The sequence below is a fragment of the Centruroides vittatus genome, unplaced genomic scaffold, assembly GCF_030686945.1.
Source record: "Centruroides vittatus isolate TY-2023 unplaced genomic scaffold, ASM3068694v2 contig_439, whole genome shotgun sequence".
NCBI lineage: Eukaryota > Metazoa > Arthropoda > Arachnida > Scorpiones > Buthidae > Centruroides > Centruroides vittatus.
In genome coordinates, this window is record NW_027122239.1 from 2,999,980 (window position 1) to 3,026,550 (window position 26,571).

General features: G+C 28.2%; 1 protein-coding gene across 1 annotated transcript in view; it reads right to left on the minus strand.

Moving 5' to 3' along the window:
- The window catches only part of LOC136977036 (chromodomain-helicase-DNA-binding protein 7-like), a 187,579-nt gene that overhangs the window by 101,877 nt on the left and 59,131 nt on the right, over positions 1-26,571 (minus strand). The window contains 2 exon segments of the mRNA XM_067272465.1: positions 1,692-2,077; positions 8,478-8,702. Coding sequence (XP_067128566.1) covers positions 1,692-2,077; positions 8,478-8,702 — 611 coding nt within the window.

The window sequence follows — 26,571 nt, forward strand, 5'->3', positions numbered from 1 at the left end:
TAATTCTTTTAAGTGTAAGGAAGCAGACAATGCCATATGTATTCATTTAAATATTGCTGGGTATTGATAGTAAACCTTGAATTTCTAATTTGGGCTTAACTCAGTCCTTTTAGTTCCAATGTAATCCAAACCAAAACTTTGTCCTTAAATTTCTTTTTCTTGAAAACTTTATATTGACAGTATAGAGAAGATATCCTGGTATAAAATCCACCATTACCATTTAACTTCAAGTGAGAGAGATTGAGAAAAATTCATCATTCAAAATAAAGAACTTTTCAGATAATTTCTACAATAATCTTCTGCACTTTGTCTTTGCCAGTGATTTCTGCATATCTGTTCTGTCTGGAATTGTGTGTTTCTTTCAATACTTAATGTGTTTTTGTTTTCAAACCTCATAGAGTCAACTACATGAAATTTTCATTTTTTGGACTATGAATCAAATTAAAACCTTGTCACTGTCTTCAAAGATTTTCTTCAATCCTTCTAACTTGACTTTTGTTAGAATTTCACTTTTTTTACCAGATCCTTTCTTCTCTGTGATGGTAATCCACTCTTGAACTATTGGAGAATGCAACATACAGACTAGTCCATTTTCAAATTTCTTCTTTTGTAAAATGGTTTATAGTAAACTTTTTTCCTAACGTTTTATGTTATGTGTGAAATTTGTACACTCTTAGGCATCTTCTTTCATTGTCATTTTAAAAGAAGCAGAAAATCAAATATTGAAAAGGATTCTAGAATATTTTATTGCATTCTATCAACTTTCAAATTATAGCATTTTCAAGTTAATTAAAAATTATTGGCTGTTAGCTAAAGCCTGAGATATTTTGTCTGGATTTTTTCCCTTGTCTAAGTATACAATTGGGTCAGATTTTACATAAGTGACATGTAAGTAGTTCAGAAATCTTGACTCTTAATATTTGAAGGTTTCAATAGAATAATTATATAAAACTTCACTTTGGTTCAAATAATTAAGGAATAATCTTGAAAATTTCACAACTATTTATATGCAAAACAAACAAAAAAAAAAAAAAAACTAATCAATTATTTTTTCATTTCAAATTTAGAGAATATTTATTCAACAATAACTACAAACTATAGTCTAAATATGTTAGCTTGTTAATGATCTTAGGTTTTTTCCCTACCATTTGTATCTTCTGGAAAGTTCTAAATTATTAGTTCATTCTAATTATTAAATTTCTTATTTGAAAAACTTAGCCTAACAATATGGATAAAAATATTTATATCTTATATATAATTTAAAAATATACAACAAATTTACATTTTTATGAATGAATCATTATATTCAAAATTAATTCATTTTCTAATTAACAGTTATTTTTGATTCAAAATGAAAATTAAATAATATTCCAGTATTCCTGATGAAGACCTTTGGAATAGGTCTAAAAGTTAGATGATGATAGTTTTAACAAATGCTGGACTGTTTTGACAGGTTAGCAAGAATTTTTTGTAATTCATTTTCATTAATAATTTTGTTTTTCACAGATTTCCTTTATTTATCCTCATTTATTTTGTTAATATAAATATAAAATACACAAATTTTATCTAAAATAAAATAATGCAAACAGAAAACATGAGATGAAAAAATAGTGTTATTTCAAAACATATTATTATAAAATGTTAGCAAATATAAATAAAGAGTTTAATAAAACAATAAATTATTAACTTACTTTGGCATCTTTTTCTTTGGTGATTTTGATTTGTTTTCTTTAGATGTTGGTAATTTGTTAGTCTTTCCTTTAGATTCCTTTTTCTCTTTCTTAGGTTTACCTTCTTTTAGACATTTACCTTCATCTAAATCTTTTACATCATCTCCTTCTTCTGTTTGACTTGATTCTGAAGGTTCTTTACTTTCTTTGGTTGGTTTTGTTTTCCTTTCTTTAGGCTCTTTAGACTTAGTTTTCTTTTGTTTCTTTGGTTTAGGTTCCTTTTCTTCCTGAGAATCATTTTGATCCTTGTCTTTAGCTTTTCTCTTTTTATATCGCTTTGTGACTTTAACTTCTTGTTCCTTGCCAACTTCAGATAACTCAAGATTGGAATCATTTTCAGTAATGTTCTATACAAAATAAAAAGTTAACTATTCTTTTAAATACATGTCGAAAAAAAATCATCATAAATTGTAAGATTTCAAGACTAAGATTTTATTTCATATAAATAAAATAAAATCTGCTTAATGTAATCATGGATATCATCAGTAATCATTTAATATTATTAGAATCAGTATATCCCAAAACATAAGTTAAAATATATTTTTGTTTACTGTAATCAGTTTTTTGTTTTTGTTATCATTATCTTTGGATACATAGACATTTTTAAGATGTCTCTTTGCATTATCAGCCTTAATGTGTGACTAGTAATGCATAATAATTGATAATATTTATTATCAGTTATAGTTATCAGTTTCAACCAACATTTAATATTTAAAACACTGGAATGCATGAAATATTAAATGTTAATTGTTTTCAATTGTTTAAAATGTTGGCATTTCTTAGTTCAATTAAAAATGAATTATTATAATTTAGTAATACTAATATACCATTAAGAATACACAACACTGACTTGATATAAGAGAAAGATACAATCAACAGTCTTAGCACTTAGGATAACAATCATGGGGTTTCTTCAAACAATCTTAGTCAGAATCACATTGAAAGACCTGTGTCAAATTGCTTGCTGTCTTTTTGGAGAGATAGAAGGACAAGTCATTACCATACATTACCAGGTCATAAATACAAAAAACTACAGAAAGCAATTTTAAAAGACAATACACACACACACAACTCATCATGTTGAGTTGCAAGGTTTTAACACAAACTGACTACTTACATCATCATAACCAAATAACAAATGTAATACATCAAAAACTTGCAAACACAAACTATGTCACACCCTGCAACCATACTACAAACAGATATCAAATGGTAAAAAAAACACACACATACACAAATATAACTTACTTATGGTCATGCCATAATCAAAGACAAGACAATACGTTGCAACAGACAACCATCACATTCATTGATTTAAAAAAAAAAATTGCACACATCGTACACAAAGCTGTTCCAAACACCATCATACAAATACATGCATTGAAAAAAATTAGCAAATACTGACAACTTGACCACAAAATAAAGTGTCTACAAAGAATGCATAAGGTACTTATTGTACCATTAGTTTTTTCTGGTACAGATATAAAACCACATACACTATACAAGCCTTAAAACATTGGGGGCTTCACAACATTGTATATTGTATATCACATCACAGAAAGCAAGTATACTAAATACATGTTACATGTATTTAGTATACTTGCTTTCTGTGGGAAATTTCATAGGAAATTTTTAAATGTAAATACATACATGAACATGCAATTAGGTCTTTTATTAACTAGGTATGATACTATCCATCAACACCACATAATAATTAATATATCTTATATATATCCTTTTAATGCTGAAATCAACAAATTGCAGCCCAATAAAATCAAAATTTTCACTAACTATAATCTTATTTCTTTACTTTGCTTAATGTTATCAGCTGATTATTATTAATATAGTGTGATGTCAAAGTGATTATAATAAGCAGATTCTACTTTACTTTTATTAAAATAAGCCTTATACAAATCAGCAACACCGAATCTAAAGCATATCTTTCTTATCAAAATCTGAAAATTTGTTGACAATAATTAATATTTTAATACAAATATAAACATCCAAACTCAATAGTTGCATATTAAAGCCAAACGACTGCCAAACTATACTGGAATATAACTCTACAATTGTTTGGCATTAATATTTTAATGCCAAATTATATCAAACTATATTAATAATTAAATGTTAAGTAATTTGGCTTAGAGGTAGGCATTAGTTAATAGTAGCATTAATATAGCCCAACAATTGTTTGGTGTTAAACTTAAAAACTGGATTAATTGACATTTATATTTATTAATATTTTTACAGAAAAAATAATTAAAATAATATATAATATGATCAAAGTGAATATGTATTATTGCTAAAAACTTCTTTATAACGTTCAGTTGAAATATATAACTGAGATAAGAAAAACTAAATAAATATTTTATAACAATATATTTTCAATATCTTTACTCTCTCATAATTAACAAATATACAGTATCTCAGAATATTTGAATCAATAAGAATATTCAATATTAATTTTTTGTCTGTGTAATGGAATAACAGATTCCCAAAACATTTTGAAATTTAATTTACTCACTACCATTGCAAGTTTTCATTTTTGTTTATTTAAAACAGGCATTTCAAATAAGATATACAATACTAAATATTATTCAATAAAAAATCATAATTTTATATTAAATTACTTTATTATATTTTTTATATATATTTTACTTCTTGTAAAAAATCATTTATGTTCTAGAAGGAAGTTCATAAATTTCATCTTTGTCCTTATTAAATTAAATAAAAAATGATAATGAGAAAAAAATGCTTAATTCTGGAAACCAAATTAAATTTTATTCAAATGAATAAAATTTAATTTGATTTCCAGAATAAAGCATTGTTTTTTATCTTTTTGAATATGGTGCCAAGTTCAAATGTTATTTGTGTTAAATTAAATAAATTTTTAAGAATTGAAATAACATGAGTAAAATATTTATATCTGTATTAATTTATTTAATTGAACAAAAAAAGCTAAAAAGCTGTTTACAGTATTAAATTTAACCTCCAGAATTTTACTAACAACAATAAATTTATTAACAAAGTTTTATCTAATCAAATTTTTTTAAATAATAAAAATTTTAAGTAAATACAATTACAAAATGAATTTTTATTTAACAAATCAGTTTAACAATTAATTTGATAAAGTCTCTTAAACTTTTAAAAATCTATTATTATATTATTATTTTTTGATTTTGAGAATGAGAAAACATTGTTAATGAATTATAAAAATTCTTTATTATTAAATGCATTTTTCTTTTAAATAAATCAAATAATACTAGATTTCTTAGACAACACTACAATTTTAAAATCAACAGAGTTTGAGTCAATTTATTTATTTATAACTATCTGTTATCTGTGACTTCAACTGCATGGATTTTGCAAGTAAATATCATTTATATTCAGTATTTCAACAACCATAGTAATTGTTATATAATTGCCTTGTTATATATTGCCTGTAGATATTATATAGTTCCATATACATGGCATGATGTTTGTCAGTTTCCAAAAAAATGACTGATGTCATCCCAATGTAATCAAATGGATTATCTCAACTCAGGGACCACAGAAGTTAACTTTAATAAGAAGCAGAAATTAAATTTCTGGATTATTTTCAATTATATTTAAATTAATTAAAGCACATCTACTTGAATAAATATAGCATCACACCTACTGCTGAGAATGATGAGAATTGCCAAGAATCAAACAAACTGTTTTCAATTTGAACAATTTTCTGGAACGTTTACAATTGTTCTATAAGAGAACCAAAATGCAATAACAAATTTGAATTAAAAATGGTTTAAACATTTCATTTGGTTAAAAAATTGAAATGTATAAAATATTTATAACACTGTCTGAAATGTTATTAATTTAATACGCCTAAGTACTCAATGAAGACTAAACATAGTTGAAAACAAAATATCGCATCTAAAATAGCACAGTAGAAGCTGTTCTTCATGTTAAGGCTTAATGCTCCCCCTCTCCCCCAGGGGGAATTTCGAAAAATCCCTTCTTAGTGTGCGTTTTCGTGACATACCCTAACTGTGTACCAAATTTCACCTCTTTAGGTTCAGCGGTTTGCCCTGGGCGATGATGAATCAATCAGTCAGAACAAGTAATTTTATATATTTATTAAATTTATTTATAAGATAGCAGCATTGCTTACCTCTAAATCCAAATCATATTATAAATAATTAATTTAAAAAGTGTGGAATTGTCACTTAAGAAATCAATATCATTTGTGAGAGCCTGGACTTGACAAAAATTTTGTGGGTGAAAATATAATTTTGAAATTAAAAACTTGCTATAATTTTTCCCACAATTGTTAAAATTGTAAAAGATAGGATTTTGTCCTTCTGTGGAGTCACTTTCCTTTCAAGATGATACATTCATTGAATGTGTCACCAGGAACTTGATGATGAAAAATTGTTATTGGACATAGGTGTTGCAACCTTGCCAAAAAAGGGCAATGGAGAAAAAAGGGAGGACCCCCAATAAAAGGCAATGACTGATGACAACAGCAGTTTGTCCAACCAGGGTCAGTCCATTCGCCCAAGAATCTGCCTAATTTCGAAACATGAATCCATAGTAAATTTATAAAATATTTGAAAAAAAATTGATCTGGCATCAATTTTTCAGCAACCCCCCAAATATTTTTCACAACCCCCACTTTGAGAATCACTGCTCTAAAGAGATAGAATTGCAGTCTAACTTCTAGATAAAAAAGAAGTGAAAAACTTCCAAGCAAGGAAAGACAGGAAAAACATTGGAGTTTCAAAATCATCATGAAGAAAAAATAGAAGTCCTCTCATTATTTGCCAAATCACTTCTCATCAAAAACAAAGAAAAAGAAATCATGTCACAAGTTCAAATTACCAGAGGTAAAGTGGATAAAAGTTATTTTCATTTTCAGATCCAAAAAATAATCAAACTATGCTTGACTTGAGTTTTAAACATTTTTTAAAATTGATAAACTGAGGTTTTTATGATTAAAGGTATCTCAATTTACCAGATATAGAAACTCTCCTCTATTGAATAATCTATTAAAATAATGTTCATGTGAATATGCAAAATGCAAACTTTATGATGTAAATCTACCAGAATTACATTAAATTTGGTTTTAAAAGAAAAAGCTGGTCTCCATCTCCTCCCTTCTGGAATGGTCATTTGCCTGTAGATATTATATAGTTCCATATACATGGCATGATGTTTGTCAGTTTCCAAAAAAATGACTGATGTCATCCCAATGTAATCAAATGGATTATCTCAACTCAGGGACCACAGAAGTTAACTTTAATAAGAAGCAGAAATTAAATTTCTGGATTATTTTCAATTATATTTAAATTAATTAAAGCACATCTACTTGGCTTAAAGGTATACAATTAGGTCACTATCCTTGAATAAATATAGCCTAAAAAGTAACCTGGAAATTTAGATTTCTCATTAACTATAGAATTTGGGCTTTCTTTATATTATATATTTACACATCAGCCAAAAATAAAACAGATTTTCTCCAGAAATGTAATAAATATAATATAATGGTGATGCAAATTATCAAATTGACATCTGTTACAATTGGTGATAATGCACCTTATCAACAAATAATTGATTAAAATCATAAAACATACAATATAGATTTTAACAATACAAACTATTAATTAATAAAGTATTATTAAATAAAGCATAATTAATCAAGGATATTTTGTAACCTAGTTGTTAGTCCATAATTTCTTAAAAATACAGGCAATTTTGGTTAAATTAACAAACTTTCTTTCCAAAATTCTAAACTGCTATATTTATGAAATACTTTTAAATTTCCTCATCTTTCCAATATAAAAATAAAAAAATATAAAAAATCTATAAACAAATTAAGTCCAACTTTAACAAGCAATAAAAAAAAATTTTAATCACTCTTTTATAAACTAAAAAAAAAATCCTTAAAACAAAAATTATAAATTTAATGATGCATTAAACTTGTAAAAAACTGGATAAGACTAAATGCTAAGTGAACAGATACCTTGTGAATTCAGCAAATGTTTGATAGTTTAAAAATGTTTTTGATCCAGAGTCAATGGGTCTTTCTCAGTTAGAACCAAAACAAATTAACTGAATTGAATGTAAAAACATTCAAAAACAAATAGAATCACACAAATTTAAATACAATGGTAGCCAATAAGAAAATAACATAGATATTAACAAAATAAACATAAAAATACAGTTAAAAAAATTACAATACAATAAATAAAATAATATAAAATAATTTTGGGAATTATATAAGTTACTGTATTATTTACAAAGCATGCCCCAAATTATTAATTTTATATTATTTTAAACCAAAGAATATGCTATTAGAATTACTTCACTATATTTTATTTTCTTTATATATAAACCTAAAAGAATGATTACTACATAAAACCTTTTGTACTAACTCAGTGTATATTTTTGTTTTACTGATCTATTTTAGGATTTTGGTATCATATTAACAAATTAAAGAAAATCAAAATAATTTCAAAATTAAAACTTTCTTAAATATTATATATGCAATTTACAATATTAGAATTTATTTTCTTAATACTCGAATTTCATGAAATTCAATTTATAAGCAAAATTTACTGACTATAGAATTAAATAAATTGATAATTTTCACTCTACATTAAGAAATACATAATGCAGGATAACAAAACAATTTATTTACTATATAAATTCAAAATTAAAGCTGTCTAATTTTTCAAAAGTCAAAATAGATTTTAAATTATAATTTACCTGCAAAGAATCTGTACTTTTAGGTCTAGTCTTGATTTTTGTTTGTTTTTTCCCTTTCCCTTTTCTTTTAGTTTCACCTGCTACAGGCTGTGTTATGATTTGATCTTGTCCTTCCCCAATGCCCATATCCATAATTTCTTGAGGTGGTGGCACCATATCAGGTGGTTGCGACATAGGTGGTATTACTGCTAAATTCTGCTGATTGTGCTGCATCCCCATCATTTCCTAAGAAAATAATTGTCAATAAGTTTATTATTAATATAACTCTAAAAGTGATTTAAAAATCACTTTCATTTCTATTTTCCTTAATTCTTCAATAACAATTCTTTTAATTTTCTTAATCTTTTTAATATTTATATATTTAAATTTTTATTTAGTCTTCTTCAAAATCTCATTTATTTATTTTTTGATATTTTCAAATGATGATTTGTTACCAATGGATTTAATATACAGTAAACCCCAAAAGTAAATTCAATAATTTAATAGCATTTCTGGAACACTCATTTTTTATTTTACTGTAATTTATATTTTAAATATATAAATTTTTAATTTTCAAAACAAATAATTGCATTATATATTATTCCAAGACTTCAATAGTTGTATAAAAGGTGATAATTCATATAAAAATAATTTCAAATTTATTATTTCAAAAAAGTATTATATTACAATTGCATGACTGTTAAAATTAACTTTAGAATTCTTTGTTATTTTTTTTTTCTTGCTATCTATTTTACCCTTTTTAATTACAAAAACCTATTTAAAAATTATTGAATATACTTTTTAATTTAACAAATAAAATATAATTATAGAAACACACAATAATAAATTTCAAGCAAAACTCCTTATGTATATTAACATTTTTAAGTACCGTATTTTACGGACTATAAGACCACTTTTTTCTTCAAAAAATTGCCTCCAAAATTCAGATGCGTCTTATAGGTTTTTAAAAAAAATTGTTTAAAAATTAAGGTGCATCTTATAGTCTGTAAAATACGGTATATAAATTTGCATATAAAAATCTTAGTTTTATCTCAGATACAAATTTCAAAATAAATCAACACATGCTGCTTTTAATGCTAATAACTTACATCTGTATAAGGTTCAGGATATAATTTTAAAACATGCATGATTTTAAATTATAAGTACAATGTGTTCCATTTATGAAGTCAATACGAACATGTAAAATGCGTGCAATTTTTATATTAGCTGTTTTTTTCTTGTCATATATACCTGATGATGTCTATTTTAAATAGATGAAAACGTTAGTAAATGTTTTCTTTATTTATTAATTACATAGCTGCTGGTATTGGTTTGGTTGTCTGTGTTTATACAATTCCAGTTTTGGAGTGTTACTTGTTACTTATATCTGTGTAAAGTATTAATGTAATTCTTTTGTTTCAAGACAACAACAACAAATATTGCTTCAAGTGTTACTTATTAAAAAATATCTTATAATAAATTCAAAGCAAATACACTATTATATTTTAATAAAAACTTTAAAATTAATAGTAAAATTTTAGGAAAATGTGAACTTAAAATAATTATATAAAAAAATAATTGTGTAGTAGTTATGCAAAATTTTTCAAAATAAAATTTTTGCACCAATTTATCAATAAATAAATAAATTAACTATAAAATACAATTAAAAAGTAACTGAAATGACAAAATCAAGCTTCTTTTTTAATTTTTGGGGATATCTACAAGCCTTTATGACAGAAGTGGCATTGATACAATAAGATTCAGGTTATAAGGCAACCAGGCATTAATACAATAAGATTATCAATTGTTGGCTAGGAAACAATTTTCCATTCTTTCCAGATCTCCAAACAAATCTTTAAAATTTTTATGGCCTTCTTTCCAATAAGAATTTCAGCTCATCCCAAACATGTTTGATTAAATTCAGCTTTAAAGACAAACTAGGTCATCAAAATCAATGTTTTGGAACATTATTCCCTTGATAAATCCACCCTTCACCATAAAAACTAAAGGTAGCATTGTTTTCTGGCAGATGTCCTTGAAAAGCTGGGTATTCACAGTCCTCCAATAAGCCTAAGTAGCCCAATTTCCATCGAATAAAAAACAAATCATTATCATGCCACCTCCATATTTTATCATACCAGATATGCATGAGCCCATGGGGCATTACTTTCAAACAACAAAAACAGATTAATCAGATCAGAGCACTTTGGACTGTTTTTGTACTCCTCAAATGATATGTTCTTTTTGCAACACTAGCTTTTCAATTCTTTGCTCTTTTTCTTTTTTACTGAAACTCATCCTCATAATCCAACAGCTCACAGATAACAACTAACAGCCCATCAACTCTATGTCATATTCCGTATTAAATTTTCAAGAAATCTCCTAAACATATTTTCTTACATTTGAGATCAATTCCCTCATTATAAAATTCACTCAAATCAAATTATTGTTTTTCAAAGTCTTCCAGTTCTAGCATTGTCCAATAACTTTACACAGTTCTTGAGCTTCTAAAGAAGGCAAATCAGTTTTTCTTTGTATGAGGATCATCCCAGAAGTACCCAACCTGACGTATAGATGGCAGTAGTTGTTTGAAAAAAAATTACTGTGGTCGAAAGTACCAACCTTATAAAGCTTAAGTTTGAAGTTTTTGAAGATGCTATGTTGTTTAGTATTTGTTTGACAGCCATCAATAGTGAATGATTTCAGTGAATTTGTAAACATGGAAAAAACTGGTCATCGTTATGTGATACTAGGGTTTCTCAAACGGGATTCCGGGATCCCGGTTGTTTTTTTAACCCGGAAAATTTTCCTTATCCCGGGAAATCCCGCAAATTTTTTAAAAATTCCCTTTTTTCTTATTTTATGTTAAGGTTGAGGAAATTTTGCAAATAGAAAGTATCATTAACTCATAAACTGTCAGAATACATTTGTATTTATTAATTTTAAACCTACTTATTAGTTTTTTTAACTTTTGTTTGTTATGGCAGGTCACAAATGGTCAATAATCAATACGTAGCTTATTTGTGGCAGAACTCTCAAAATTCTTTACCAGTAATATCTGGAATAAGTGTGCTTATGCTGTCTTAATTTTTAACCATGCTTAGTAGCTTCAATAACTGCGTAACGCCAAGTTGTGCAAATTGGGCAAGGATACAAACGAGTATGAAGTCTGTAAGTATGAAGTTTTTCTTCATAACCTGATTATTAAAGACAAACGAACTGCCGAATTATTGGGCTATGATCTTTCTATTAATGCAGCCGAAGTGGACAAATCAAAAATACTAGAGAACAAAAGAAGTACTACAATCTCGAAAATGAACTAGAAATCTTTCAGGATACAGATGAAAACACATAATATTTGTCTTCTCTTAAATGCATTAAACATGATTCCAATCACATCAATTGAATCGGTAAATAATACTCAAACACCAAAACACTTGCTGAGCTTACTGCTATCTTTAATTTCTAACGTTTTCAACCTAATTTTTATAGGTCATCTTCAGGAAAAATTTTTATTACATTTCCACATTCGAACATAAAGCTTTCAAATGCTCGCGACATTTAAAACTTTTCGAATCTTTAAAAATTTTGACGGTTTAAATAATAACGGATTAAACCTTAAACCAACTACAAACACATTAAAATCATTACTAATCAACAAACATAAAATAAATAAATAAATAAATAAATATTGTATCAAAAGTAGATTAAACTAGTTAAAGCTGCCATGTCCTTTCTACGGGTTTTTTAATCCCATTTCTTTTTCTATTGTGTATTTCCATGCCGTTTAAAAGGGGCGGTATACAAACATCAGTGTATTTAAAATCCACGCTTGTGCCCCTATATATACCGGCATGGTCGAATGATCCGTTCAAATATAAGATGTCAGCATTTAAAGCGCTTATTAAAAGGGCGTAGGTATATTGCACAGACGTACGAGATCAAATTAAGGAGATTAACAGAATTTAAAAAGTGGCAAAGCAGTTAGGTTATAAAGCGAACGTAATAGAAGGATTGCTTAAGAGTTACAAACAGCATGGACACAGAGGATTTAATAGAGAGGATCGGATCAGCAAGTTCATGTACGACAGAAAAATGAAAGGAGTGATAGAAGAGCTATGTAAATATAAAGACACAAAATGATTTATAAAAGAGCACCAAGCATATACAGATTACTTAGAAATGATAAGGACGCAATGAGAATGAAAGATAAGGCGGGAGTTTATAAGATTCCCTTTGAGAATGAGCAATTAGGGACAACAAAAGATTATGTTGGAGTAACTAGACGTAATTTGGCAACAAGTATAAAAGAACACAAATATGATGTAAAAAAAGGGCATAATAACACCATTTTGGCGATCATGGGACAAGCGGAAGGAGCCAACGTAAAATGGGATGAAGCGAGAATAGTAAAAGCAGTCCATTCCCCGACGATTGCGTTAGGGATGGAAAAAGTAGATATATAAGAGTAAGGTAGAAGACAAATGTTTAAATGCAAAAGACGCAAATAATCTTCCAATGGCATGGAAATACATAATAGAAAAAGAAATGGGATTAAAAAACCCGTAGAAAGGACATGGCAGCTTTAACTAGTTTAATCTACTTTTGATATAAATAAATAAATAAATAAATATTGTTTTATGTTTGTTGATTAGTAATGTTTTTAATGTGTTTATAGTTGGTTTAAGGTTTAATCCATTATTATTTAAACCGTCAAAATTTTTAAAGATTCGAAAAGTTTTAAATGTCGCAAGCATTTGAAAGCTTTATGTTCGAATGTGGAAATGTAATAAAAATTTTTCCTGAAGATGACCTATAAAAATTAGGTTGAAAACGTTAGAAATTAAAGATAGCAGTAAGCTCAGCAAGTGTTTTGCTGTTTGAGTATTATTGTAAGTAATCTGCTGAGGAAGTAAAGATTGAATCGGTAAAAGCATTCTCGGTAGCAAGACTTTTCATTACTAAAATAAGAATCAGATTGAGTGATCGGAGTATTGACCATCTTTGCTTTTTAAAATCTTATAAAAATTTACAATATTTTGTGTTATATTTTATTTAAAAACTCAAAAATTACCTTCTAAGTTAGAAGTTTGATCTAAGTTCATTTTTTTTAATTTTAAACTCAATTCAAAGGCATTTTTGTCGTTGCTGTATGCAGTTTCTAGCAAACTTTAATAAATTTTTTCTATTTGTGAAAATTTCTACATAATTCAAAGGTAATTTTTAATACATATCTTATACAGCATTATTAATATGATTTTGGAGGATGCAGAATGTATTAAATTACTTTAAAAAACGAAAAATAATTAAATTATTTGATTTCATGACATTTTGTATATCTTAAAAATAATTAATTTTGTCCTGGGATTTCCCGGGATCCTGGGAAACAGTTCACTTTTATCCCTGGATTCCGGGACAAGCAAAAGACCGGGAAATGAGAAACCCTATGTGATACAATATTTTCATTTGAAAGGTCTCAGTCCAACCAAATATCAAAGCTGAGCTAGATTCTATTCTGGGGGAGTCTGCTCCCTCGTTTACAACAATAAAATATTGGGTGGCAGAGTTTAAACAAGGCCATATGAACTGCCAAGATGAACATCGCAGTGGTTGACCAAATGAGGTGACCACACCAGAAATGATGAAGAAAATCCACAAAATGGTATTGGATGACTGTCAACTCAAAGTGCGAGAGCTAGCAGACATGGTAGGCATTTCAAAAAGTGCTGTACATCGCATTTTGACTGAAAATTTGGACATGAGAAAGCTATGTGCTGGATGGGTGTTGCATTTACTCACAATGGAATAAAAAACAGCATCATGAGGACATTTCAATTGAGTGTTTGGCAATGTTTTGCAGCAAAAAAAAAAAAAAAAAAAAAAAAAAAAAGAGTTTTACAGTAGATTCATAACCATGGATGAAATATGGGTCTATCACTTCATACCTGAGACAAAAGAACAGTCGTAATAATGGACTAAGGGTCGATTTACACACAACTGTGACGTGCCGGCACAGTGACTGTTTGGTGCATAAACATCGATAAATAGCATACATAGCCAATCAGAGTTTCATCTACGACATGTGATCTGTATTCTATCAATCATACAAGTGTCGTACATGAAACTTTGATTGGCTTTTTTGATATTTATCAATGCTTACTGCACTGTGCCGGCACGTCACTGTTGTGTGTAAATCGACCATAAAAGGGGAGAATTGGCTCCAAAGAAGGTGAAGACAGTTCCATCTGCTGGCAAGGTCATGGCATCAGTTTTTTAGAATGTACATGGGATAATTTTCATTGATTATCTTCAAAAAGGAAAAACAATCAACGAAGAGTATTATGCAAACTTATTGCAATGCTTGAGTGATGAAATCAAGAAAAAACAGCAGTATTTGGTGAAAAAGAAAGTGTTGTTTCATCAAGACAATGCACCAGTTCACACATCTGGCCAAAATCAATGAGTTAAGGTTCAAATTTCTTTCTCACGCACCCTATTTGCCTGATTTAGCCCTCAGATTATTTTCTCTTTCCAAACTTGAAAAAATGGCTCGATGGTAAAAGATTTGCCAACAATGAAGAAATGGAGTCTGTGGTTGATGGCTATTTTGAGAAGCTCGACAGTTCTTACTATAAACAGGATATTGAAGCTATTGAGCATCACTGGGGAAAGTGTATCGAGCTAAAAGGAGACTATGTTGAGAAATAAAGATATGTTAGGGTACTTCTGGGACTACCGCCATATTTTTTCAGATCAAGCAGCCTTGATAAGTTTCGAGTAGTAATCATTAAATTTTTGTTTGTTTTTACCATATTTCTTATTTCACTATTAAGTTTGGTTGAAAATCAATGAAACTTTTACATACTGTAACAAAAGGATTCAAGAAAGTTCTAAATTCTTATAGAAAATTCTAAAAGTAAGAATTCTCATTAATTCCACTATTTGTTAGTGCAGTGTACTGATAAACAAAGCTTGCAATTGTTTTTTAGATTGAACCTTGAACATAATTTTTTTTTCTATTTTAAAGTTACACATTATGTTTTTAAAATGTTTTGTGCTCTATGTTAATTCAAGACTGCATTGAAGCCCTTTGAATGACTCATTACAATAATTTGTTGCAGCTACTACAAAGAGACAATGTTCACAAAGTCTTCATTTTTCTAAAGACTTCTAGACTAGAAGGTAATTTTCAAATGTCATAGGAACTATGTCAGCATCAGATGATTGAACTCAGTTCAAAAATATGTTTAAGAAAATATTGTCTTGCAGCTTTAGAAAGATACTGTACATGATAGTCTATTGTCTAAACAAACTAAAATAATGTTGACAGAATCTAAGTTACAAGAGAACACAGACATTAATGAAAAACTAATAAAAAAATTTTTTTTGTGTTATAGACAAAAAAAATTTTACAACAGGTTGCAATGTATCATAATTACATTGAAACTAACAAACCAAATGTTAACTCTTACAAATTATGCAATTCAAATATTGCATAATTTGTAAGAGTTGACATTGAACAAAATATGATTAAAGATTCTAGTTAGATCTGACTGACCTTCTAAAGGACTAATGTTTCTTGTAACTCATGGGAAGAATATTCCCTTTTTTTTATAAATCTGACTATTTTTTAGTTGTTAAAATTAAAAAAAAACTAAAATACTAGTAAAATGTTAATTTCCATCTGAAGATTTCTTCTTTTGATAGTCTTTTGTTATCACTAAGGGAAATCAGGATTTAACCTCAGGGAGCAGAGTTGAACGGGCAAAAACATTTTTAATGTGAATTCAATAAAATTTTCACCTTATGTGACCACTAATTCACAAACAGTATAGAAACAGAAGACACAACACAATATAAATAAAAAAAAATAAATTTTAATTAAAAATGATTTTTGGAAAGTTTTCTAGTGTTTGTTTTCCGTTTTCTTTGGAAGTGCCAGACCCCTTGGCCACCTTAGGTGCACCACTGATTTATTCTCTCAATGAAATTATTATTTTTAGATGATAACTTATACTCTTAAATTGGTAAGAAATGAACTTTTCTTGGTTGATAGATTCAATGATTTCAGATATAAAATCAGATGATAAAGTCATAAATCAGAGAAAGGGGTTTCTAATATCAGTCTTGTTTTCAAGTTGTCTTGTTCAAGTTGTTAAAAGTCATAAGTCAAGTCTCAAGTCATTTTCTGGAAAAACTTTCAGACCTAAACAGCCAGATGGCCAAAGAAGTTATCAACCTACAGCTCTGGGGACCAGCATTGAATATGGATAGTCAAAAAACCCTGGGAATTTTTCGTGAATAATACATCCCTCACCATCCAGCCACCCCATTGTGGGCCTGGTTAAAACTATGATAAATATGGAAAAATGGTCCTCCTGAGTATCCACAAAGTATAAAGTGGAAAAAATAAGAAGTCATTTAAACCTGTTTCAACAATAGATGAATCACAGAATTAATGACTTAGTCACAGAATTAGTGACTACTTTAAATCCAGCATTAGCAATTTTGCATTCTACCATTTTAAGATTACATGTAATTAGGGCACTAATCTTGACAAACATGGCAAAGGGGATAATAGAATTTACTAATTCTGTTCTTAAAATCTCAGGATATACTTATCTTTTGTGAAAATTTATTGGTAAAATCCTTGCTTTAAGTAATATTAGTCTAATCACTAGATATACAAATATCCCATTAATGATACTACTAACATTTCTACATTCATTAGTTATATAATCAAAAATGCATAAAATGAAAAATGAAATAAAATTATTTTTAAAAAGTAGCAAGCTTTTTTTTGTCAAGTCATTTCACTATATTAATGCATTCAAGTCATATCCCAAGTCAAGTCACCTTGGCAACTTAAATCTGACTCAAGTTCAAGCTGATCAACAAGTTAACACTAAAATTGATAAGATCTAGAAATACTTATGTATTAAATTGTAGCTATTTATAGCCATTTTATATAAATGTGTGTATGACAATTGTGTGAACTTGTGAGATAAAATGTGGGAATTTTTTATTAATAATTATATTTAGTTACTTATATTATTTATTTTCCATTTTTGTTTTGAATTTTGGGGTGAGTTGTGTTAGATCTCAACTACCAACTCAACATTTTACAATCAGAGCTTCATTATTTATGATTTCATAGTAAGAATTTGAACAATGAATGGAATTGCATACCACTGATTTAATATTTTAGTCATATTTATAAAAAGAAAATTGTTTAGAATTTATTCCTATAGATTGATGTCCACAAGTAACCAACACTTATTTGTAATGTAACTGGTTATGTAAGAACAGCAGTAAGAAATACATCTTTTAAATTCTATCAATCTTCTATAATTTAAAAATTTTAGTCCTTTTTGTTCTTGTACATATTTTGATGTTCTGTTAAGAACAATTTGATGAAGGCCTTTAAACAAAGGCAAAATGTTTGTTCTAAATAAATTTAAGATGAAAGGTGTATTTATTAGTGTTATTGCTTATGTATCCACTTGGTTTTCCAACACTATAAAAGAACATGGTCACACTGACACAGAAAGTTTATCTTTACTTCCACTAATCAGTGTGTAACTGTTAAATTGTAAATCATTGGTGTTGATAAAAGGTATTTTCTTCCACAATCTGTACAGGATAAAGAACAAAGCCAGTGTATAAGCCAGCCTATTAAGAAAGGATATGAGTCCATAGTAAAATATGGTACTGAACAATGATGCAAATTATAATTGTAACATTTGGCGTAAGTATCATTTTGCTGATTACTGTACAATTAAATGGCTGTCAACAATTCTTGCCATTCGGTATAGGCAGTGAAATATGCATTTTGGAAAATGGCAACTGACAGTGCAAACATGCTACCACCTCCTGTAGATATTTGTCCTCATTGTCATTCTAAAACTAATTGTAAAGGAAAGACTATAATAAATTGATTAGTTCTTTGAAAGGAAAGATATTAGAAGTCAAACTAAACAAGTTAATCTGAATGCAATACGAAAGCTAATCTAACCCTAAGCATAGAAGCTTTTGCTGGTGTTTTTGGTATTGAGTTAGTGGTACCTAATACTTCAAATGCTTCAGAGTTCGAACACTAAATTTGATAAAAATTTGCTTGAGTTCAAATTGTACACACAATGTAAAATGCAATCAAATGTAAAGTAAGCTTCTAAACAAAGAATACAATCTCAAATTAGCAATATGTTAAATTTCACAGCTGTTATAATTAAATCACACATCTATGCTAAGTAAAAACAAATGTTATAAATACACAAAAAATTTCTATTCAACCCAATATCATGTTTACTTATTAATTATGGCATCCAAGAAGTGTGTGGAAGCAATAAAGTCTGACAAGTAAGAAGAAGATTATAATATCAACAATTGAGATGAAAAGGAACTTATTGCAAAGCACAAAAGTAGTGCATGTGCAGCAAATCTGGCAACAATGTTTAAGATGTTGAAGTCAACTGTGTACGACCAGTAAATGCAATTTTAATTTTATTATGCAGTATTTACATATTCTATTTATTGTTTTTATGTTTTAATTTATTATCAGGGCATTTAACTGTGCAAATATTAATCACATAGGTAACATTTGCTTTATTCCAGTAGAACATTAACAACAACAAATGTTTTCAAACAGCTTGACTGCCCTGCTTCAGGTCAGTTACAAATGTGTTCCATTTAGAATGCTTATTCTATAACATTCTACATTTAAACTCAATTCAAAATTTATACTATTTTGAAATAAACAAACTTTAAACTTTACCAAATTAAACTGTACCACTAATATATTTTACACAGTTTTATATTAATACTCCATTGTTCAACTAATTTCTCAATTAAACAATGGAGTATTAAAATCAAAACTGAAATGAAATGTTAAAATTAAAATGAAGTCTTAAAATCAAATTTAAAGAAGAAAGCATACATACCAATGTATATTTTAAACCAGGATGCATTCCTATATTCATTCCAGCTAATTCAAATGATCCGTTTAGATATAAAGTAGCTGCTTTTAGATCATTAGTTAGGAAGATATTTACCCATTGCACAAATATTGAGAAGACAATCATAGAGCTTAAGCACATAAAGAGAATACCAATAGTACATGAATACTCAATAAAACTTAGAAAATTTAGCAAAAATATATACAAGATAGCTTCAAAAAGTTTGCAAAAAATGTATGTAATTCTGAAATGCAGTGTCAGAAGATGCTGGCATTGAGTTTTTTATGTTTACAATTGTATTATGACATGTACAAAAGTCAAGTACACAAAAGGGTGAAAAACAGATTTTGGATTCATGTTTATCATCAAAATTTCCATCATCAAACAACAAATAAACATCAAATTCTGTGTCCTGTTGAAGAAGACATCACAAGAAACTCTGGCAATGTTATCTACAGCCTACAGTGAAATAGCAATGAAGAAAACCACAGTGTACAAATGGCACAAGCTATTTGCTGACAGGAAACAGTCTGTGGAAGACAACGAAAGAATGAATCGCCCCTTCACCTCATGCAACGACATAAAGATTGTGCAGGTTCAGGAGACTATGCACAAAGACAGGCATCGATCAGTAGCCACCATCATGGAAAAGTGTGAAATTTCTGTGGGAAGCTGTCACACCATTCTTACCAAATCTACAAATGCACAGAATCTGCGAGCACATTGTTTCAAAACAGTTAAAAGCAGACCACTGTCAATTGCATATGGAAATTTCTGGTGATTTCATTGACACTGTTGATGCAGATCCAGATGTGTTGAACAGAATAATCACTAGTGACGAAACATGATGTTTCCTGTATAACTCCCATACAAAATGCCAGTTTTCAGGTTGGAAACGTGTTGTGTCTCCCAGGCAGAAGAAGTTCAAGTTCAATCACTCTAAAAGAAAAGTGATGTTAGAAGTGTTTTTCGACAGCTGCATAATCATGCATTATGATTCATAGTTCATCCAGACAGCTGCATAATCATGCATTATGATTCATAGTTCATCCAGACAGCTGCATAATAATGCATTATGATTCATAGTTCATTCATGATTCATAGTTCATGCATTATGCATCATAGTTCATTCCAGAGGGAAGAACAGTCAACAAGGAATGGTACTGGGATATCCTACAGTGATTGCATGAGGCAATCAGACAAAAATGACCTTATCTGTGAGCTTCGGGAAATTGGTTTTTGCTTCATGACAATGCACTAGCTCACTGGTCAATCCATGTGCAACAGAACCTGTGTAAACACTCCATTACATGTCTCCCATATCCTCCCTACTCACCGGACCTTGCTCCCTATGATTTTCACCTCTTTCCCAAGATGAAAACATTCACGAAAGGCAGAAAATTCAACAGTTCTAATGAGGTGATCACTGTTGCAAAAGTGCAATGTGCACAGTCGCAAATGAGGGGTTCCAGAACGTGTTTCAATCACTGTACAACTACTGCATAATATGTGTTGCTGCAGAAAGCCAATACTTTGAGGATAATGTCATCTAAATGTGTGTAGTTCCATTCACTAAGAAAATAAATAGCTTTTCTGCAAACTTTTTGAAGTGATCTTGTATGTATGACAAGATATCATCCCAGGACAAAAAAGATACCCCAGCTGAGTCTAGAAACATAATAGTAGAATATGAGAATTTGAAACCTATATATAAAGAAATTACATATAACGGAAGAATAGATTTGGCGTACAAAAGGAATAGCACAGTGTACCAAACGCTATGAAGTGACAAAGTTACTATAGATTGAGCCACAGCTCCTAAAATTTATGGCATTCCATTAACAGATAACAGATTTGACAAAAATTTAATTTTATGTAAGAACCACAAACAGATCTCTTAACAACAAGATTAAAGAACAGAAATATGATATTAAGAGAGAGAAACAAACAATGCTATGTTTTGGAACCAGGAACTGAAGCTAAACTGGAGTAAGCAGCATTAATTAAAAATTGTTTTAGTAGAGAAGAAACTAAATTTTTAGAGATGTTAGAGATATTTACAACAGCCTTGAATCAGGAGTGCATTAATATAGATGCAGATTCATTATCATGTGCTTGGAAAACTTTTTATGATAAGCCGGGGAAAAATTATTATAACAACGCAATTGAACAATGAAGTGTTTATCAATAATATATTTTACACAATTTTATATTAAGTTTAATCCGGTAAAGTTTAAAGTTTGTTTATTCCAAAATAGTTTAAATTTTGAATTGAGTTCAAATGTAGAATGTTATAGAATAAGTATTCTAAATGGAACACCTTTGTAACTGACCTAGAGCAGGGCAATCAAGCTGTTTGAAAACATTTGTTGTTGTTAATATTCTACTGGAATAAAGCAAAGGTTACCTATATGATTAATATTTGTACATTTTTCAAGTTTGACTTACTTTCTTTTTAATTTAATTGTGTTATTTTTACCAAATTATGTACAATTTCTGTTTTAAGTTTATCAAAATGAATATTGTTTATGGCCTGGGAAAGGATTAATTTGCTTTCTGTTATTTCTAATGGAAAGAAATTGCTTCAGAGTTTGAACAATTCAGAATTCAAATGGCTTCTTGGAACAAATTAAATTCAAAGTACAAGGCACCATGGTATTATGTTTATTGATATTAACCAGTCATCTTTCCCTGTCACTTTTCAGAGAATTTTACTTAATTACCTTAGAATTATTTAGTTACCTAATTTTACCTAACTGAAGTCATGGAATATGAATTATTATATATTTTTTTATTTTAAAGTAACAAAACTGATTGCTTTAGTGTCAAGGATGTGTTGCAGCATCATAAGGACTCCAGAAAATGCCCCTGGATCACAGGAAACTATCATTGTTGTAATTTAAAATCTTATTAACACTGAACCTTTGAAATCAGCTTATTAAAAATTTAACCATCTTAATCCTAACTAAAAGAATTATAGTGAAATTATTAGTACTTATTGCAAAAACCTACAAACTATGGTTTGTTAGGTTTTTGCAGTGTTTATTTTTACAGCTAATATTAGTTACACTTTTACAAGGAAGCTATCAGAGATGGCCCACTTTGATTTAGCCAAGTTTTGATATATATTGTAGTACTACTCTCCTTAGTAATTCACAGAAAAGTCATTTGATGCAACTCCCAATCATTTACAAGTAAAATTTTCCACATTCTTAATGTGCTGTGTTATGTAGGTATGTTAGCAGCAGCACAAGTACTGTGCTGTACATTACAGGTTCTCTCTTGCATTTTAAAGGTTTTTCTGTGATGTGCATTGAAATAAATCATTAGAGCAACATAATTTTTTTATTTTTACAAATAAAAATCAATATTTTATAATTATAAAATTTACTTGATATGCAATAAAAAATTTAAAAATTATCTTCCACATTTTCCATGATTTTTATTTCTACAACATTGTATTATATCAGGAACTACTGTCAAGTAAATAGAAAGTTCCTTTCTTGTCTAGTCTTGAATTATTGGTGTAGCAACATGAGAAAGTTGAGGGTGTCACATGATACAAAACCATTCAATGAATGATTACAATTGTAATAACTAAAAGAGTTCATACTATGTTACTTCCTCAACTCATTCATTTTGCTACATCAGTAATTCTATACTTGAAAGAGGGATTTTTGTTATTGTGTAGGCTTGCTGCATACATATCCGAAAATTAGAATGTATAAAATGTTGAATTACAATAAATAAAATGTTTAAAGCACAATATACTGTACAGTAGTTGAACACCTTATTCACTCAGCAATGCCATGATTAACATACTATCCATATAATATGGTACAAAATAGCAACAAATTGAACCTTAAAAGGAATTCCAGGATAATCAATTGCAAATTCTAACATTTTTGATCTTTACGGGAGATCTTTTTCAAGATTCCTGATTATCCTGGAATTTCTTTTAAGGTTCAATTTGTTGCTATTTTGTATGATATATTCCGGGTTTGCAGAGTTGGAGCTAGTATGGTACAGGAATCATTCTGGGGAGGGGAGGAATTGTCAACCAGAGATGGCTCCCTATAATTTGGCTAATGTTGGCCAAATTATAGGGGAGGCATCTCTGGAAATTCCTCGTTAACACTAGTAATCTGAAATTGACTTTTGCAGAGTCTACATATCATTGTTGTCTGAGGGACTAGATATACTTCAAAAAACTTTCACTATATGTATAAAGATATGAGCACATGTATAAAAGTAAGAACAAAAGCTGGAAGATTCCATTCTTATTTTAAAATTGTAATTTGTTTCTTTCTATCCTGGAAAAGGTCATTTAAGACAACCGAAAATGTTTCAAAATTAAAATTATACTGCATTTTTAAAGGTTTGAGTGGTGGTACTGTGGTTTCTGTTAATGCTATTAGATACAGAAATACACTTAAAAATTTTGTCATTCTAGTATTGCTGCAGCAGAAAAATTGTTTGAACATCACGATCATTAGACAATATGTGGCAATCCCACATATTGACTTAAATGTACAGTACAAGCCTTACTACAATAACATTTTCATATGAGACTATAACTAATCATTTCCAATACCAAGGCCTCCATAATCACCAAATCTGAACTTTTGGTTATGAGACTATCTAAAGAGCTTCATTTATTACTGCAATGCTCCAATGTAGTTCTCTTAAAAGACAAAACTTCACAACATATGCAACAACTTCACAAAGGTCAGCTGAGTTCTGTCATTAAATGTATTGTGCAACAAACGCAGCTTTTAAAGAAAGAAGATAGAGGACACACAAAGCCATATCTTGAATATAATTGTCAATTCTATATTTGTAATTGAAATAAAATTATTGCACTTTGCTTCTTAATCCTCAAAACATTTGTTAAAAAACATACATATTATGCAACACATATGGAAACAGCAGATTCAAATTTCAGCCTAATGATTAAAATATGAAACAAACTTTTTCCTGAAAATCAAAACCATATATAGAAGACATTAGGTATACCAAATTTGGTTGAGATTTGCCCAATAGTTCTTTCTAGAGTGCTGTGAACATTTAATCTTTAATTATGATCACCCTCTATATGTAATATTTAAATTAATTAGTTCAAGTTTTATCATGCATGTATTATGTCTACTGATTTTCAGTTAGATTCCATTAATGTTTTGTTTCCTATAATTTTTTTAAAATATTAAATTATGTGGTGTTTAAAGACATTTATTATTACTGAAATTTTGAGCAAAAGTACACACATTCTTCAAATTGATATCCATATTCAGATCCAAAAAATTATTCTTCATCAGTTCTGGAGAACTTTCCTCCAATGTGAGATAATCACAATCTCTTTTCTTTCATTTGTTTTTATTCAACAGAACAAAAAAAACCAAGATGTATCTGTTTCTGCTAAGAATTACATCAGAAATTTATACTTAAATTTTTTTCTAACTTTAAAATCTTTTAGCTATGTGCATACATATTTTTTTTAATCTTGTTTATTTCTTTTACTTGTTACTGGTTTGTTAAATATTTTTAATCAGGAGCATTATGAGAGAGAGTAATTTCTTGCACCTCAGAACATTATCATTTTATTTCAAAAATAAGTCAATTAAAAATTATGCTATTCTTCTAATTCCTAATAAAAAAGTTATTTCCATCATTTGTTAATTTTAAAAACAGTTACTTTTACTTATTCATTAATATTAAAAATTAAACTTCTTAAAAAACTGTTAGACAAAATTTATCAATGTTTTCAAAAATAATTCTCTTCATATCTAAATCTGAAAAAGTTATTATTATTATAACACCATTAATATAATTTGTATAGAAGCAATTTAACTGAAAAATTATTATATACAAGTGACATTTGCATATAACTAATTACAGTTAAATACACCAACATGCACTTTTTTGATAATAAATTTATTTTTAACAGAGGATGTTATTGAAAAAATTCCAGAACATGGAAAAATATAGATGATCCATCATTTTGCTACCAAATTATTATGGTAATAATACCAATTAAAAAATTGCCACTTTAAAGTGTTTTAAAATTAAATTATTATTATTTTATTTTTTCATACTGAGAAGCTTCTGGAATGCAATATTTAATATTCAATATATAACTACTATATGTTATTTCAGACTACTGTACTAAATTGAATATTGTTGAAGAGACTCAAAAAACATTCAGTTGTAAACAAAGTTTATAATTTCAGTCAATGAGCCATGCATTGGAACAATCCAAAAACTTTTGAAGTACTATCTGAATTTTTCTTCTTATAAATTTGGATATGAAAATGAAAATTATTTTTTATATCAATCATTTAAATATTACAACACAATAATAATCACAAATATTAATATTTTTAATAACTCTTTTAAACTAAATAAAAGATATTTTTGATAGTATCAATTATAACATTTTGCATGATATTAAAAATAGTTACTAAAATATTAATAAAAACTTACTTATTAAATGATTATGTAAATTTAATAAATCATCAAAAAATAAGTTAATTAATTATTGTTTTTAATATGAACTACAGATTTAAATTTCATTTCAGTCAGTAAGAGAAAATCAATTAATCAATACAGAAATAGATAGCAAATGATTCCAAAACTTACTGTCTACCTGAATTTCTTTGTTATATATGATTTATATATATAAATTTTATTCTAGTGAGCCTGATAATTTAATCTTTTAAATCAATAACTGTGAATAATTAACTGTTAATCATAAAATTTTGTTACAAAAACAGTATTTCTGTTACCATGAAATAACAAATTTCTGAAATTATTTAAAATATATATAGTCTGTAACAAAAATATAAATGCCTTTTTTATTTAATTTAATATTTAACAATAAAAGTTTTATAATAATAATAAAATGATTACATCATTTATAGAATTTTTTAGATTTTGACTAACAAAATTATAAACACAGTATTAAGAAATAATTAAAAATTGCTTTAATATTTTGTAACAATTTTTTTATGAAATTAGCTGAAATACTCTATCTGACATTGAGTTTACTAATTTTTTAATAATTTTTTCTTCAGTTAGTGCCTCCCATGCATCCATAATTGCCAATTTTAGTTCATTTACACTGTTATCTTATTTGTTTCCTCCATAGATAGCAAATGTTAGGC